General features: G+C 39.7%; 1 protein-coding gene across 1 annotated transcript; it reads left to right on the top strand.

Annotated features, from left to right (window-relative positions):
* Positions 1-10,834: 10,834 nt before the first annotated feature.
* Positions 10,835-18,052, top strand: LOC130293543 (nicotinamide N-methyltransferase-like). The gene is made up of 3 exons (XM_056542352.1): positions 10,835-10,985; positions 15,038-15,245; positions 17,629-18,052. Exons 1-3 carry the CDS (start codon positions 10,835-10,837, stop codon positions 18,050-18,052), a joined length of 783 nt encoding a protein of 260 aa, XP_056398327.1.
* Positions 18,053-18,535: the final 483 nt, after the last annotated feature.

Genomic DNA, 18,535 nt, shown 5'->3' with positions numbered 1-18,535 from the left:
CTCAAAACTATCTTAAGGTGGTATTACACTCCAGATCGCCTCTCACGTATATATCCAGACACCTCTTCTTACTGTTGGCGCGGTTGCGGCTCAAAAGGTACCCTCCTACAAGTTCTCTGGACCTGCCCCCAGGTCCAGGAATATTGGTCCTCATGTGAAAAACTTGCTAAGGGAACTCTTTGGAGCTATATGCCTTGGTCTCCACAAGCCGTTTTGCTGTTCTTAGATTTGGATTCCATTCCTCGCGAATGTAGAGACCTGTATTGTCTCTTATGTATACTTGCGAAATTAGCTTTGGTGGCGAACTGGAAAACAAATGTGATCCCTTCTATAGACACAGTAATTGCCAAACTAAACACCACACTATCATACGAAAAAATCATAGCATCAGGGTCTACCACCTACAAACGCTTTGAAAAATTATGGAAGTTATGGTTACTCTCACCCCACTGTAAAAACATTTAACTAGATGATATGGTATTTTTCTTTTTCAAGGGACTTATTTAGATTGCAAATGTCTTACTACCCCAGAATGCTCCTCAATGCACTAAAAGAGGTTATATATTTGTATTATGCATGCTAATTCACCATCCTCATGTCTTCTTCCTCTTTTGCTTTAATCTATGCAACTAGTCAAACACATAAGTAAGAGTGCTTAGTACTACTGAATACCACTAGGATAGTAAACTTCAGGTCATATGATACTTTCTATTTTGATAACATCAAGCCATTTCTAATGTTGATTGTTGTTATCCGTACAAGAGGTACGATCAGTTTTGTTTTTGTTAATGATTGATTTAAGATGCTAGCTTTCATACACGGGTACGTAGATGTACGAGATATGTACAATATGTTTCTGCTCTGTTTACTTTTCTTTTATTGAAGTATCCAATGTATGTATCTTACTTGCATTTGAAAAACTCAATAAAAAATAATTTTGAAAAAAAAAAAAATATGTCTGATTGTGGGGGACCCGCCACTGTGTGTTCGTGTAGAGCGTTGGGTGCAGCGCCAGAGGCTCGTAATGTCACAACTGCACCACCCCACTCGTGACATTACGGTCATGCCCCCTCAATGCAAGTCTATGGGAGGGGGCATGATAAAATTAAATAAAAGTTAAAGGGGTACTCTGCTCCTAGACATCTTATCCCCTATCCAAAGGATAGAGGATAAGATGTCTGATCGGCTGCAGCACCCAAGACATCTGGTACACAGAGCGAACTTCCCTTTGTGCCAGATGATTGGCGATGAGGGCGGGGGCTCGTGACGTCATGGCCACACTCCCTCAGTGCAAGTCTATGGGAGGGGGCATGATGGGTTGCATTGAGGGGGCGTGGCCATGACATCACGAGCGGGGCCCGGCCGTGACGTTACAAGCCTCCGGGGCTGCCCCCGATGCTTTAAAAGAATGCTGAGTGCAGCAGGGACATCACGAAGGTCTCCAGTGGCGGGACCCCCACGATTAAACATCTTATCCCCTTTCCTTTGGATAGGGGACAAGATGTTTAGGGGCGGAGTATCCCTTTAAACTTCTTAAAGGGGTTGTCCCATCTACTAACTTTCAGCTTTTCTAGCTCCTCTGGCCTGTTTGCAGCTGCTGAAAGGGGTTGGGAACACAAAAGCAGTTGAAGCAGAGAAGATACACAATTTAACTTGTGGAAATTAAGGAAATCACAGGATAAATAGACATATTAATGAATCATAATATGTAAATGATAAAAAATAATATTGAAAAACATCTTGATTTGTTCAACAGTGAATATGATCAACATGTGCAGAAATAGAAAAAATTTAAGGGGTACTCTGGTGGAAAATATTTTTTTTTAAATCAACTGGTGCTGCTGTATGCTCCACAGGAAGTTGTGTAGTTCTGACCAGTCTGACCACATTGCTTTCTGCTGACACCTCTGTCCATGTCAGGAACTGTCCAGAGCACAAGCAAATCCCCATAGCAAACCTCTCCCGCTCTGGACAGTTCCTGTGGAGCATACAGCCGCTGGAAGGTTTAAAGGGGAACTCTGGAGGAAAACATTTTTAAAACCAACTGGTTCCACATAGTTAAACAGATTTGTAAATTAATTCTATTTAAAAATGTTTATCCTTCCAGTACTTATCAGCTGTTGTATACTACAGAGGAAGTTGAGTTTTTTCTGTCTGACCACAGTGCTCTCTGCTGACACCTTTGTCCGTTTCAGGAACTGTCGTGAGCAGGAGAGGTTCGCTATGGGGATTAGTTTCTACTCTGGACAGTTCCTCACATGGTCAGATGTGTCAGCAGAGAGCACTGTGGTCAGACTGAAAAGAATTCCATAAAGAAATACAAATTCCTCTGTAGTATACAGCAGTTGATAAATACTGGAAGGATTACAATTTTTAAATAGAAGTAATTTACAAATCTGTTTAATCTGGATTCTGGTTTATGAACTGTTTGTTAGTACACTATATTCTGCCCTGTTTGTGTATTTATATTCTGTCTGGTTGTTTGGTAGTTTTTTTGTTATATCTGTCTTTGGCTATGGTCATATCTATTTGTTTTACGCCCATTGCACTTTAGCCCAGGAAGGGACCGACACCTTGGTTGTCGGTCCACCGTTTAGGTCAGATGGGCAAGTAGGCAGAGAGAGTGTAAAAAGGGACAGCTTAGGGCTCACTCTCCCTGTCCAACCCTCTGTTTCATGACAAAGTAATTTACAAATATGTTTAACTTTGTGGCACCAGTTGATTTAAAAAAAAAAAAAAAGAAAATATAGTTTTTGACCGGAGTACTCCTTTAAGCAACCTTAGGAACTCACCTTGCTTCATTGACAGCAGGTTCCGGCTGCAATGAACAACCAGTACTCATTTTAAATACTAAATGACAGGTACTCCAAAATGATCATGGAGCATTGATTGGTTACTGTGGTAGCCAGCAGCCTTTACTAGGCCTTTTTGCCTGCCATTGTAATTCTGTTGATACAGTCTGCCTAGGAAAGGCTATACCAGCAGAACCAATGAAGTAAAGTAACGCTCACTCAACCTCTAAATTCTTTGATGCAGGTGTCCAGCAACTCACAAGGAGCGTGGACTCAAATGCAAAATAACAAAAAAGAAAAGAAAAGTGATCCTTGAATAGTTTCTTAAAATTGACATCTTTCATTTCATGATAATTAACCCCTTAAGGACACAGCTCATTTTCACCTTAAGGACGCAGGCCTTTTTTGCAAATCTGACCACTGTCATTTTAAACATTAATAACTCTGGAATGCTTTTACTTACCATTCTGATTCCGAGATTGTTTTTTTGTTACATATTCTACTTTAACATAGGGGTAACATTTTGTGGTAACTTGCATCCTTTCTTGGTGAAAAATCCCAAAATTTAATGAAAAAAAAATGAAAAATTAGCATTTTTCTAACTTTGAAGCTCTCTGCTTGTAAGGAAAATGGATATTCAAAAAAAAAAAAAATTTTTTGGTTCCCATATACAATATGTCTACTTTATGTTTGCATCATAAAATTTATGAGTTTTTACTTTTGGAAGACACCAGAGGGCTTCAAAGTTCAGCAGCAATTTTGAAATTTTTCACAAAATTTTCAAACTCGATATTTTTCAGGGACCAGTTCAGTTTTGAAGTGGATTTGAAGGGTCTTCATATTAGAAATACGCCATTAATGACCCATTATAAAAACTACACCCCCCAAAGTATTCAAAATGACATTCAGTCAGCATTTTAACCCTTTAGGTGTTTCACAGGAATAGCAGCAAAGTGAAGGAGAAAATTCAAAATCTTAATTTTTTAACACTCGCATGTTCTTGTATACCCAATTTTTGAATTTTTGCAAGTGGTAAAAGGAGACATTTTTTAGCTATATTTGTAGCCCAATTTCTCTCGAGTATGCACATACCTCATATGTCTATGTAAAGTGTTCGCAGTAGAGGGCTCAGAAGGGAAGGAGCGACAAGGGGATTTTGGAGAGAACATTTTTCAGAAATGGTTTTTGGGGGGCATGTCACCTTTAGGAAGCCCCTATGGTGTCAAAACAGCAAAAAAAAAAACACATGGCATACCATTTTGGAATCTAGACCCCTCGGGGAATGTAACATGGGATAAAGTGAGCCTTAATACCCCACAGGTGTTTCATGACTTTTGCAACTGTAAAAAAATGTTTTACCTAAAATGCTTGTTTTCCCAAAAATGTTACATTTTTAAAAAGGGAAATAGCAGAAAATACCCCGCAAAATTTGAAGCCCAATTTCTCCTGATTCAGAAAACACCCCATATGGGGGTGAAAACTGCTATTCTGGCGCACTACAGGTCTCAGAAGAGGAGTAGTCACATGCCACATTTAGGAAGCCCCTATGGTGCCATGACAGCACAAAAAAAAAACCACACAGCATCACATTTTGGAAACTAGACCCCTTGGTGAACATAACAAGGGGTAAAGTGAACCTTAATACCCCACAGGGGTTTCACGACTTTTGCATATGTAAAAAAATATATATATATAAATTACCTAAAATGCTTGGTTTCCCCAAATTTTTACATTTTTACAAAGGGTTAAAGCAGAAATTACCCCACCAAAATTTGAAGCCCAATTACTCCCGGTTCAGAAAACACACAATATGGGGGTGAAAAGTGCTCTGCTGGCGCACTACAGGTCTCAGAAGAGGAGTAGTCACATTTGGCTTTTTGGAAGCAAATTTTGCTCTGGGGGCATGCCGCATTTAGGAAGCCCCTATGGTGCCAGGACAGCAAAAAAAAAAAACACATGGCATACCATTTTGGAAACTAGACCCCTTGGGGAACGTAACAAGGGGTAAAATGAACCTTAATACCCCACAGGGGTTTCACGACTTTTGCATTTGAATAGGGGGACGCTGGTGTAGAAATTGTCCAGGTAGAGGTGGTATCCCTGGTCTAGTATGGGGTGCACAAAATCCCATATTATCTTGCCTGTAATTCCCAGGACAGGGGGACACTCTGGGGGTTCAATTGACGAGTCTTTCCCCTCATATACACGAAACCGGTACGTGTATCCTGATGCACTTTCACAGAGCTTGTACATCTTTACCCCATACCGTGCCCTTTTGCTGGGCAGGTACTGGCGGAATTGTAGCCTGCCCTTTAAGTGCACCAGGGACTCGTCAATTGATATTTCCCTTTCTGGGACATATGCCGCCTGGAACACGCCATTGAGGTGGTCTATAAGCGGACAAATTTTATATAGCCGGTCATAGCTAGGGTGGTCTCTAGGTGGACAAGTGGCATTATCATTTTAATGCAGAAACCTCATTATCTGCTCAAAACGTGTCCTGCTCATCGCCATGCGGTACATGGGGGTGTTATACAGCAGGATACTGCCCCATGCTGAGCATTATACCCCAAAATTTTGCCATCTCTGATGGGGTCACAGGGGTCCACCTATTCGGATGAGCGTAACTAGAGGTGGGGTGTGCAGTAATATATTGGTTGGCGTAGATTTTTGTTTGCGCAACCAAATGCTCTAGCAGCTCATCGGTGAAAAAGAACTTAAAAAAGTATTTTTCTGCCAACCCAGCAAATGGGAATTGCATCCCTGCATTCCCTGTAAACCCAGGAATTTGGGGTGTAAAATGGTCTGGGTCTACCCATGTGGAGTCAGAGGGCTCAAAGGGCTCAGAAAGCCTAGATGGGTCTGGTAACGCAGCGGCCACTACAGTGGCCTGCCTGCGTCACCTCCTTGGGGGTGGCACGTCCGAGTCGGATGAGGACGAAGATGAGGATGAGATTAGGAATGTAGGGTCCCCATCATCGCCCACAGACTCCGTCTCTGAGGCCAAAAATTCATAGGCCTCCTCCAGCGAATACATCCTCTGTGATGTGCCTGACATGTTGTGCACTTAGGTGTACACAACACAAAAAACAGGGGGTGACTACAAAGGGGTGACAGGAAAGGGTTGACTTTTTTTTTTTTTTAACTTTTTATAACAAGGGGATGACAATAGGATCAGTGACAAGGGGCGACGATCACAGGTGACACAGGGGCGACGATCACAGGTGACACAGGGGCGACGATCACAGGTGACACAGGGGCAACGGTCTCAGATGACAGCAGACAGAAAACTCAGGTGACACAGGGGCGACGGACGGTGATAGTGGACGGCTGATTTATATTGAAAAATACTAATCAGCACGCCACAGCTACCACCAGGGACAGGGGACGATGGTCTCAGGGGGTGATCACTGGAGGGTGATCAAAGGAGAGGTGAATGGGTGGTTTCAAGCTCTTTTTTTGACTATTTAATTTTTTTTACTTTTTGGAACAGTGGCAAGGGGCGACGATCACAGGTGACACAGGGGTGATGGTCTCAGATGACAGCAAACTCAGATGACACAGGGGTGACAGACGGTGATAGCGGACGGCTGATTTATATTGAAAAATACTAATCAGCATGCCACAGCTACCACAGGTGACAGGGGGCAATGATCACACTGGTGCACGTCGCAGCTATCACAGGGGGACAAGGGGCGAAGATCTCAGGGGGTGATGAGGGGCGAAGATCTCAGGGGGTGATGAGGGGCGATGAGGGGCTGATGAGGGGGGTGATCACAGGTGGGGGGGTACTATATGGTGATGGCAGGGGAGGTGGGGTGATGAAGGGGATAATGTGTGTGTGTTTTACTGTGAAAACGGCAGATCAGACCGCAGCACGTCCTGACTCCTCACTCTTCTCTGACAGACTGACTGTCAGAAGCGCGATCACGGAGCCAGAAACGTGATCTGCGCTCTGATTGGCCAGTCTGTCAAAGAACAGCCAATCAGAGTGATCACACAGCGGGACCGCTCTGATTGGTCCCTGTATATGTCATAGTGATCTCACCGGCGGCTTCACTATGCAGAGCCGCACAGTGAAGCCAGGCTCTGATCGCAGAGCCTGTCAGGGAAAAAGCCAGTCAGAGTGATCGCACAGCGGGATCGCTCTGACTGGTCCCTGAACATGTCACAGTGATCCCCTGCTGCCGATAGCAGTGGAGATCGCTGCGGCTTCACTGTGCAGAGCCTCACAGTGAAGCTATTAATACAGGACGCATGCATACGTCCAGTTGCACGAACCTGTCAGCAGCTGGGACGTATGCATACGTCCTGTAGCAGGAAGGGGTTAAAATGTGTACAGACAGCAATCCTTAGGTCCACAGACTGAAGCTTTTCTAGCAAGAAATGCTCTGAATCATAGCATAACAGCTTCTAAATCACACAGATATTAAAAACAAAAAGAAACTAACCAATGAGAGAACTACATTAAATAGCGAACCACCCTCTTAAAGAGATATGCACATCAAATCATTTATCTAATTAGGTTCCCAGAAGGAAATGCATGTCCTTATTTTTAATATCAGGAAGTTTAAGGAACTACACAAGGATTATTATTACTCTTATACCATTAGAGCACTGAGATAATTGATCCATATTAAAAGGGTATTCTGGAAAAACTATTTTTTTTTTCATATAAACTGGCTCCAGAAAGTTAAACAGATTTGCAAATTACTTCTATTATAAAATCTTTATCCTACCAGTATTTATCAGCTGCTGAAGTTGAGTTGTTCTTTTCTGTCTAACAACAGTGGTCTCTGCTGACACATCTGTCCAGAGTAGGAGCAGATCCCCATAGCAAACCTCTCCTGCTCTGGACAGTTCCTGAGACAGAGGTGTCAGCAGAGAGCACTTTTGTCAGACAGAAAAGATCAACTCAACTTCAGCTGCTGATAAGTATTAGTAGGATTAAGTAATAATTTTTTAACCTGTTGAGGTGAGGGCGTACCTGTACGCCCTCCGCCTACTCCCTTTCTATAACGTGGGGCCACGCCTCTAACAACAGCCAAGACCCGTGGCTAATAGCGCGCGGCACCGATCGCGGTGCTGCGCGCTGTTAACCCTTTAGACGCGGCGTTCAAAGTTGAATGATGCATCTAAAGTGGAAGTTAAAGTGGAAAGTTAAAGTGGAAGTTAAAGTGAGCCGGTTAGCTCAGGGGCTGTTCGGGATCGGCGTGGCAAAATCGTGGCATCCTGAACAGCTGTAGGACAGCAGGAGGGTCCCTACCTTCCTCCTCGCTGTCCGATTGCCAAATGACTGCTCAGTGCCTGAGATCCAGGCATGAGCAGTCAAGCGGCAGAATCATTGATCAATGGTTTCCTATGAGAAACCATTGATCAATGTAAAAGATCAGTATGTGCAGTGTTATAGCCCCCTATAGGAGCTATAACATTGCAAAAAAAAGTGAAAAAAAAAGCTAATAAAGATCATTAAACCCCTTTTCTAATAAAAGTTTCTCATAAAAAAAAAAAAAAACTGTGAATGAAATAAAAATAAACATATGTGGTATCACTGTGTGTGGAAATGTCCGAATTATAATAATATATTGTTAATTAAACCACACGGACAATGGCGTATGCAAAAAAAAAATCCAAAGTCCAAAATAGCGTATTTTTGGTAACTTTTTATATTATGAAAAATGAATAAAAAGCAATCAAAAAGTCTGCTCAATACAAAAATGGTACCGATAAAAACTTCAGATCACGGCACAAAAATTTAGTCCTCATACTGCCCCATATACAGAAAAATAAAAAAGATATAGGGGTCAGAAGATGACAATTTTAAACGTATACCTTTTCCTGCAAGTAGTTATGATTTTTTCCAGAAGTACAACAAAATCAAACCTATATAAGTAGGGTATCATTTTAACCATATGGACCAACAGAATAAAGAGAAGGTGTCATTTTTACCAAAAAATTTACTGCATAGAAACGGTAGCCCCCCAAATTTACAAAATGGCGTTTTTTCTTCAATTTTGTCGCACAATGATTTATTTTTTCGTTTTGCTGTAGATTTTTTTTTAGCAAAATGACTTATGTCATTACAAAGTAGAATTGGTGGCACAAAAAAAGCCATCATATGGATTTTTAGGTGCAAAACTGAAAGGGTTATGATTTTTAAAAGGTAAGGAGGAAAAAACGAAAGTGTAAAAACTGAAAAACGCTTGGTCCTTTAGGGGTTTGGCATATTTTTGGTCAAAAAAGTTTAGCTTCTTTGAAAGATGTACAATAATAGAAAAGCATGTAAACATGGATATTGTTTTAATCATTTATACCCACAGAATAAAGAGAACATGGCTGATTTACCATATAGCGCATTGCATAAAATTTGTAGTACAAAGTACAAGTGGTCGCACAGAAAACAAGCACCATGGGGGAGATCTATCAAAACCTGTCTAGAGGAAAAGTTGTCCAGTTGCCCATAGCAACCAATCAGATCGCTTCTTTCATTTTTAACAAGACCTCCGCAAAATGAAGAAGCGATTTGATTGGTTGCTATGGGCAACTGGACAACTTTTCCTTTGCACAGGTTTTGATAAATCTCCCCCCATATGTGTCAGTGGATGGAAAAATAAAAGAGCTATGTTTAAAGGGGTTATCCAGGAAAAAAACGTTTATATATATATATATATATATATATATATATATATATATATATATATATCAATCAACTGGCTCCAGAAAGTTAAAGGGGTTATCGAGGAAAAAACTTTTTTTATATATAACAACTGGCTCCAGAAAGTTAAAGGGGTTATCCAGGAAAAAACTTTATGTATATATATATATATATATATATATATATATATATATATATATATATCAACTGGCTCCAGAAAGTTAAACAGATTTGTAAATTACTTCTATTAAAAAATCTTAATCCTTTCAGTACTTAGGAGCTTCTGAAGTTAAGGTTGTTCTTTTCTAAGTGCTCTCTGAAGACACGTGTCTCGGGAACCGCCCAGTTTAGAAGAGGTTTGCTATGGAGATTTGCTTCTAAACTGGGCGGTTCCCGAGACACGTGTCATCAGAGAGCACTTAGACAGAAAAGAACAACCTTAACTTCAGAAGCTCAAAAGTACTGAAATGATTAAGATTTTTTAATAGAAGTAATTTACAAATCTGTTTAACTTTCTGAAGCCAGTTGATATATATATATATATATATATATATATATATATATATATATAAAAAAAAGTTTTTTCCTGGATGACCCCTTTAACGGTGAGGAAGAAAAAGCGAAAACACAAACATGAAAATTGACTACTTCCTCAAGGCCAAAATGGGCGGTTTCTCTAAGGGGTTAACAGTTTAAGTGGTTATAATGATTATTGCTGTGGTTTACATGCATGTTATGTCTATTACTTTATCATACTAAATGTATAGTATTTAATAACTGTGGGCTGACATATCTAGTTATAGTAAATGTTTCTTTATTCAGAGTTCAGTCGGCAATCCGGCAAGAGAGACGGGTGTTCAGCGGAGAAAAAAAATAGTGCAATAACTATTTTTCCTTCGCTAAATTCCTGTAAAAGTACTGTATCACTAATGGACCCCATGCAAGTGAATGGGGTCCGTCGAGACCCAGTAGTAGCCGTTTGCATCCGACACAATTTAGGGTCCGATCATCTAAAAAAAAAAAAAAAAAGAGCCGATCGGACCCTTAACGCGGTTGGATGCGAACGGCAATGTGAACCTAGCCTTATATCCCACTGACCAGTGGCCAAGTTAGTGCAGTTCACAATAAATTCTTCAATCCCAACTGCATGACTGGTCATACACTGTTTTTATCATTACACACTGCAATAGACAAGCTCTTTTTTGTTTCTTTTCCAATAAAACTGATTTTGTTATATCAACAAATTAAACTAAGACATAATCCCATGACTGGCTCAGGAGAATAATATCATATGATGTGAAAACTAAATATTATTGGCAGGTATTAAGAAAACACCTTGAGCTCCGGTGTAGAGATCAGTCACCTGTCCGTGATAGAAGATTACACGATGGATTCCGGCTCCCGTAAGATCTATCATGTACATGGATTTGATTCCAGACAACTCCTAGAGCATTATTTTTCAGGTAATACTGAAAATGGCTTTCTAGAGGATTCCCTGTTATTTCCCATTGAAAATCTTACAAAGATTTTTACAGACGGTATGTATTTTGAATGTTGATTTGGTTTTAAACTATCGTAAACTGAATTGAATACAATTGAGCAAATTTATTTTAGCGATACGGGATATTAACACTGCCCCAGTCATAGTAACTTTTGTTCCCAGTTTTTTAACCATTTTTGGGCCGTAAAATGACTATTTTACAGTTTAGAAAACAGGAAAAGAACTTTGTACTTTTTCCATTGAATTCTACCGAAAACAGCTTTTCGTTTAAACGCACATTCATTTTATGGCCGTCATTGTTACGGCTATAAAATTTAGTATTGAGCCCTCATTTTGTCCGTTTGAGCTCTATACAGCCCGAAATACATTACAATCGCAAATATATGTTTTTGGGCAAAAGCTTTTGCTAAATATATATGGCTAAAAAAACAGCTGGAAAAATAGTAAGGAAGGCAGGTTAAAATTTCCCAAAAGAAAAGGTTCCTGAGAGTCTAAAAAAGGGGAAACATATTGAGCTGTAAAATTGAGACATAAATTATGCTATTGCTTTTTCCTCTTTTAACACCTTAGTGAACAATCTTACTGCTCAAACCCTTTTTACATATTTTTCATTGTTGCATTCTAATATGTATATATATATATATTTTTTTTCTTTTATTTCTTTTTTTTTTCATTTTTTTTTTCGTTGTCCATATAGCCCAATAATGGAACCATTTTGAGGTTTATGTAACTTATTGATTGCATTTTATTAATAATTTTTTGGGGAGGAAAATTATAAAAAATTTGATTTTGGAAGTTATGTTAAAGGAACTAATGTTTAGAAGACAAACATGTCTATTTCTAGGATTTCTGAGCTTGCATTTTAAGTTTCTATTAAGATCCATACCTCTATCTTCATTTGGGACCCATTTGGGTACATGGTTGCTTTGTAATCAAAGATTTTACTAATGTGCTATATCTAATAATGTGTTATATTAAAGCCTATGGAAAACGTCCATCAGTGCACACATTGTTTTTTTTTTTTTTTTTTTTTGTTTGTTTGTTTTTTTAAGTCCATAATTCCAACCATCAATTTTTTTTAATGATTTTCCAAAGATTTTAAGTTTACATATTAAAAGATTTAAAAAGCTGCTAATTTTTATACATACAGCTACAATATTTTTCACAAAATTTTGCGCACATATATTCCTGACCACATATCAAATCCACGCTTAAAATGAAATTTGCTCAGACTGTTACCATACCATGTCTGAACCCAGATTTAGGATGGTGTTTTTTTAGGCATATTTCATTTGTAAAAAGTCTGCAAACTCGTAGACAAATTGCATCTTCATTAATGTGCTCTGTGGAAGTCTAAGGGAAAGTGGTTGTCTGAGCACAGATTATGGAAAAGTATATATATTTATATGAATTCAGGTAGAAGACAGACATGGTGCACATCTACAATCTTGCACAATGATCTGATTGCTTCTCAGCATAATTTCAAAAACGAACAGGTTGTTAGTATATACGTTTTGATCAAAAAGTACAAAGCCCACTCGCCACGTCAAGGCCACCTATTTAGAGTGGGTCCCTAACGTCCCTAGCATAAAATGGCGTAGCACTGGGCGGCGACCACCACTGCCGCGACACCAGTGCCCACAGGGGGAACGACCCACTGGCAGAGCGGCCCCAATGCCACTCAAACCAGTCTATGGGTCGCACCTCCCCGCAGACACTGCGCCACGGCAGCGACAGACGCCGCACAGCACCACACCAGTGTGAACAAGATACTACAGCTCACTTACCATGCTCTCCCAGTCAAACTGGGAGGCTGCCAGGAAAGAAAAGGCCCTTGTGTGGCTAACTACTACTTATATAGGGTATATAGGGTATAAGGGTATAATTCCAACCATCAATAGTTTTTTATGATTTTCCAAAGATTTTAAGATTACATATTAAAAGATTTAAAAAGCTGCTCATTTTTATACATACAGCCACAATATTTTTCACAGAATTTTGCGCACATATATTCCTGACCACATATCAAATCCACGCTTAACATGAAATATGCTCAGACTGTTAACATGTCTGAACCCAGATCTAGGCTGGTGTTTAGGCATATTTATATATATATAATAGCCGCAGAGATTAGTGACATGTAAAAATGTGGCTGTATTTTTAACATATTGGACCTGATTTACTAAGGCTAGGTTTCCACTTGGTTTTTTTGTACACCTAAAAAAACGCCAGCAAAAATGCCAGAAAAACTGCCACAGTTTTTTCCTGAGTTTTGGTAGTTTTTCTGGCGTTTTTGCTGGCGTTTTTTTAGGTGTACAAAAAAACCAAGTGGAAACCTAGCCTAAGAGTGGAGTGTAGGTTTCTTTGTGGGCTTTAATTCCCTACAACTGTCCATGTTAGGAACTGTCCAGAGCAGGAGAAAATCCCCATAGCAAACCTATCCTGCTCTGGACAGTTCCTGACATGGACAGAGGTGTCAGCAGAGAGCACTGTGGTCAGACAGAAAGGAAGTTCAAAAAGAAAACAACTCCCTGTGGAGCATACAGCAGCTAAGAAGTACTGAAAGGATTAAGATTTTTAAATAGAAGTAATTTACAAATCTGAATAACTTTCTGGCACCAGTTGATTTAAAATAAAAAAATATTTTCCACCAGAGTACCCTTTTAAGCTAAGTCTACATCAGCATTACTAAGCTGACCACCGGCCACCAATGGTTCCCAACAGATGGCCCTCATTTTGAATGGGGTCCATTGGGGTTTCATTAGATGTCTGTTAATTTTCATAATTTTAGTGGAGAAAAAAACCTGACATCCAGGATTTTTTTTTCCATTATAACAGAATTAGCGAACGGAGCTCCAAAATCTGATGTGAACATAGCCTCTCTATAGGAAGGCCGAAGACACCAGAGAGGTGAACTCGGGTGTTTCTGGTGCTCCCATAGAAAAGTGGTAGTACAACTTGGCTCAATACACTTTAACATAACTGAGTTGCAATACCACATACAAACTAAGTTAAAGAGTGGCACTGTTTTTTGGGAGAAAAAACAAACTGTTATATTATTCTAATTCTGGCTAGCTGCTAACTTTTTGAGAAAAATAGGTCACATTGACATACTCTATAGGCTAGGTTCACACACAGTATTTTTATTAGTATTATCAGCCAAGACCAGACATGGAAAAGAAAACTATAATGGAAAGTTTACACTTTTTTGGACCCACTCCTGGTTTTGTCATAAAAAAGTTAAATAACAAAAAGAAACAAAATCCTGACCATAAAGGGGTACTCCGGTGGAATTTTTTTTTTTTTTTTTTTTTTTCATGAACTGGTGCCAGAAAGTTAAACAGATTTGTAAATTACTTCTATAAAAAAAAAATGTTTATCCTTCCAGTACTTATTAGCAGCTGTATGCTACAGAGGAAATTCTAGTCTTTTTGAATTTATTTTAGTCTTGTCCACAGTGCTCTCTGCTGACACCTCTGTCCATGTCAGGAACTGTCTAGAGCAGCATAGGTTTCAGCAGAGAGCACTGTGGACAAGACAAAATGAAGAAATTCAAAAAGAATATAATTTCCTCTGTAGCATATAGCTGCTCATAAGTACTGGAAGGGTAAAGATTTTTTAAAAGAAGTAATTTACAAATATATTTGACTTTCTGGCACCAGTTGATTTAAAAAGAGAGTACCCCCTTTAAACTTTGCTGAGTCTGGGGTTGTCTACTTGATAAAACGCATTCCCATATACCTTATTACATTAACTTAGAATTAATATTGGGGGCTACTGTGTTTCATCTCTGGGCCAGAACAAGTAGGGATTGTCTGAAACTGAGAATCTCTCTTAAGTATATTTCTAAGATAATAGAATAATGCTAAATCATTTACCACTATATAAAATGTTAATCCACATTATCAATACCAACTCACTCGTCAAGGCCCATCAAAATTCTGGGTTTTTTAGTTACTCATTCAAATAAAACAGTGGCAATTCAAATCCTGGACTGTTGTGGGCCTTAAGGACTGGGTTGGGAACCTTTAATCTATGCAGACATATGCTAGATGTTTTACTTTGAAATTTTGGTGTTTATTTTTACAGGTCATATTAAAGGAGATGTCCTGATTGACCTCAGCACTGGTTCCTTTGTTCATCATCTCCATGCAGCCTGTGAGTTTTTCAAACACATCATAGTCCTGAAGGTCCAAGACAGATGCATCCTGGAGCTGAAGAGATGGCTGGACACACGGACAGGAGCATTCGATTGGGGACATGCCACAAAACTTCATGTAGAAATAGAAGGAAGCAGGTGAATGATTTATCCAAATGTTAGTGGAAATGTGCAAGTCTTTAGCAAAACCTTTTTACACAACGTACATAATACCGTTATATGTATATTTGTAATATATTGTCTCTGTGAGGAGACCAAATACAGGAAGTGTGGGCGGGACAAGCAGGACTCTGTGCAGGCTCCCGAGTTGTCAATCAGCCTGCTGTGTGAACCGAGGGTGAGTAACAGAGCCTCACTGCACAGAGCCCTGCTTGTCCTCAGTGTACAGAGCCCTGCTTGTCCTCAGTGTACAGAGCCATGCTTATCCTCAGTGTACAGAGCCCTGCTTGTCCTCAGTGTACAGAGTCTTGCTTGTCCTCAGTGTACAGAGCCCTGCTTGTCCTCAGTGTACAGAGCCCTGTTTGTCCTCAGTGTACAGAGCCCTGCTTGTCCTCAGTGTACAGAGCCCTGCTTGTCCTCAGTGTACAGAGCCCTGCTTGTCTTCAGTGTACAGAGCCCTGCTTGTCCTCAGTGTACAGAGCCCTGCTTGTCCTCAGTGTACAGAGCCCTGCTTGTCCTCAGTGTACAGAGCCCTGCTTGTCCTCAGTGTACAGAGCCATGCTTGTCCTCAGTGTACACAGCCCTACTTGTCCTCAGTGTACACAGCCCTGTTTGTCCTCAGTGTACAGAGCCCTGCTTGTCCTCAGTGTACAGAGCCTTGCTTGTTCTCAGTGCACAGAGCCCTGCTTGTCCTCAGTGTACAGAGCCCTCCTTGTCCCGCCCATGCTTCCTTTATTTGGTCTCAGTCTCCTCATAGAGATACACAGGCAATATCTCCAGTTGCAAAAATATACACATTTTTAAACCAATGTATATTGCAAATATACATATAATGTTATTTTATACATTATATAAAATGTTTTTGCTAAGGACAGGTATACATTTTCAATCCGCCAAATAAAGCTTGGTATGCAATGCGCCAGAATATGATAGGTGACATTTAAAAAAAATACCTTGGAGAAATACTTTTTGTTGGGGAATTGTGCTTTGAGCAAAGGGTAAAAAGTGATGCATATTTTGGCACATCAAGTACAGAAGAGCCCATATACAAAGCAAAATCTGTGCACCGGATGACTGCGGAGCCGCCGGAGAGATTGCGGGGCGGGGGGGTCCCAACGGCAACTCCCCAAAGATCAGACATCTTATCCTCTATTCTTTGGATAGGGGATAAGATGTCTAGGGGAGAAGTGCCCCTTTAAGGACACAGACCATTTGGGCCTTAAGGACACAGCCAGGCTTATTTTTGCATTTTCACTTTTTTCCGCCTAGCCTTCTAAAATCTATAACTTTTTTGGGCTTGTTTTTTGCATGGCCAATTGTATTTTGTAATTTCACCTTTCATTTTACCATAAAGTGTGCCGAAGAACAAGAAAAAAATATTATTTTGTGGAGAAATTGAAAAGACAACTGCAATTTTGCATCTTTTGGATGATTTTGTTTTTATGCAGAACACTTTACGGTAAAAAGTTTTAAAAACAAAATTAGTATATGAAATTGTCCTATTCTGACCCCTCTAAATCTCTCATTCTTCCGTATACCGAACTGTATGAAAGATAATTTTCCCCCCTTTTATTGATACCACTTTTGCCCATATGTGACTTTTTGATCACTCTATATGTCATTTTTCTTGTAATTGATGTGGCCCAAAAGCAGCCATTTCTGACACTCACAGTATGAAATCATTAACATTATATTTTGATAGCTCATACATTTACGCACACTGCAATACCAAATATGTTTATTAATTTTTTTTACGCTTTTTTGAGTAAAATGGGGAAAAGGGGAAATTTAAATTTTTATTCAGGGAGGGGCTTTTTCCCATTTTTTTAAAAACTTTTTTCAACATTTATTTGACACTTTTATGTCCCAATAGGGGACTATTTATAGCAATCTTTAGATTGCAGATAGGGATCAGTGCTATGCATAGGCATAGCACTGATCAGTATTAACGGTGATCTTCTTTTCTGGTCTGCCTTTCAGCAGACCAGAGAAGAAGACCTCATGATGACAGCCATCTTGGCTGATCTGATCCCCGCGACCGTGTCACAAGCAATCAGATCAGCCATTATAAGTGTCACAGTGCCACAGAAGGGGATGCTGGCTTAGAGTAGAGAGATTACGATGTGCTTCATTTTCAAACAGCCAGTTAAAAATCTGGTGCAATTTTAGACTGCCTGAAAATTTCCTCCTGCTTATCTAATTTTTTTCAATCTTAGCCTATATAATATTCTTATCCTTGGTTTCCTCTTGTATAAAAATGGGTATATACATCCTACTCAGTATGCCAGTCATTCTTTCATGGTGCCCTTTCTGATGATGACCCAGGGTTAATCACTCTTCACTGTTTCTATTATTTTTTCAGTGAACAGTTAGAGGACAAAGAAGGAAAAGTGAGATCGGCCGTTCAACATGTTATGAAATGTGACCTTGAGAAAGAAAATATGACAGATCCGATAGTCTTACCACCAGCAGATTGTATCATCAGCGCTTGGCTCCTAGATGATATCAGCAAAAACAAAGATGATTTCATCAGATATCTCAGGAAGATCTCAGGGTTGTTGAAACCTCAAGGACATCTTATTTTTATTGGGTCTTTAGATATGACATATTTCACAGTCGGGAAAGACAAGCTACATGTTCTCACATATGATGAGGATTTTGTCAGGAAAGCTCTAGTTGGAGAAGGTTTTGCTATTGACTACTGTAAGATTAAGAAGAGAACAGCCGTGAGTGACCTTACTGACCATAAGGCCCTCATTTTCATTGCAGCTCACAAGGAGCAGTAGAAATTAGAAACTTGAAAAGTTAGACTCTGGTTTAAATTGCATTTAAGCCTTGGATTTCCAATATATAGCTTCACTTGAAGGTTCTGACATATGCCACAGAAGCATATATCATCCTTAGGCTTCCATGTACAGTTTTAGCGAGTGCCAAATTAAAGGGTACCATCATAAAAAAAAAATTTGATATATTATAGATTAATGTATGCAGAATAACTTTCTAATTGCATGTTATTAGAAAATATGCTTCTTTCTATATAATTTTCCCCTTTGAAAATGACCACTAGAGGTCTCCCTACCAGTCTTGGCTGCAAGCCCTTTTTTTTTTTTTTATAGATTTCAGACTCATGCTTGAGTCCTAAATCTCAGACTGCATCCGGGACACAGACAAGCTCAGCACTGCTCCCTGCCTGTCAATCAGACAGGAAGGAGCCATCACTGTGCTCATAGCACAGCAGGGCATACTCCTGACTCATCCTCCGCTCATTC

The sequence above is a fragment of the Hyla sarda genome, chromosome 10 (assembly GCF_029499605.1).
Source record: "Hyla sarda isolate aHylSar1 chromosome 10, aHylSar1.hap1, whole genome shotgun sequence".
Classification (NCBI taxonomy): Eukaryota; Metazoa; Chordata; class Amphibia; order Anura; family Hylidae; genus Hyla; species Hyla sarda.
Note: the sequence above shows the minus strand (reverse complement) of the source record. Positions and strands in the feature narration are given on the sequence as shown.

Coding starts and splice junctions, on each gene's coding strand:
- LOC130293543 (XM_056542352.1), top strand. CDS start 10,835: ATGGATTCCGGCTCCCGTAAGATCTATCATGTACATGGATTTGATTCC. Junction 10,986..15,037: donor TACAAAGATTTTTACAGACG/GTATGTATTTTG, acceptor TTATTTTTACAG/GTCATATTAAAGGAGATGTC. Junction 15,246..17,628: donor GTAGAAATAGAAGGAAGCAG/GTGAATGATTTA, acceptor TTATTTTTTCAG/TGAACAGTTAGAGGACAAAG.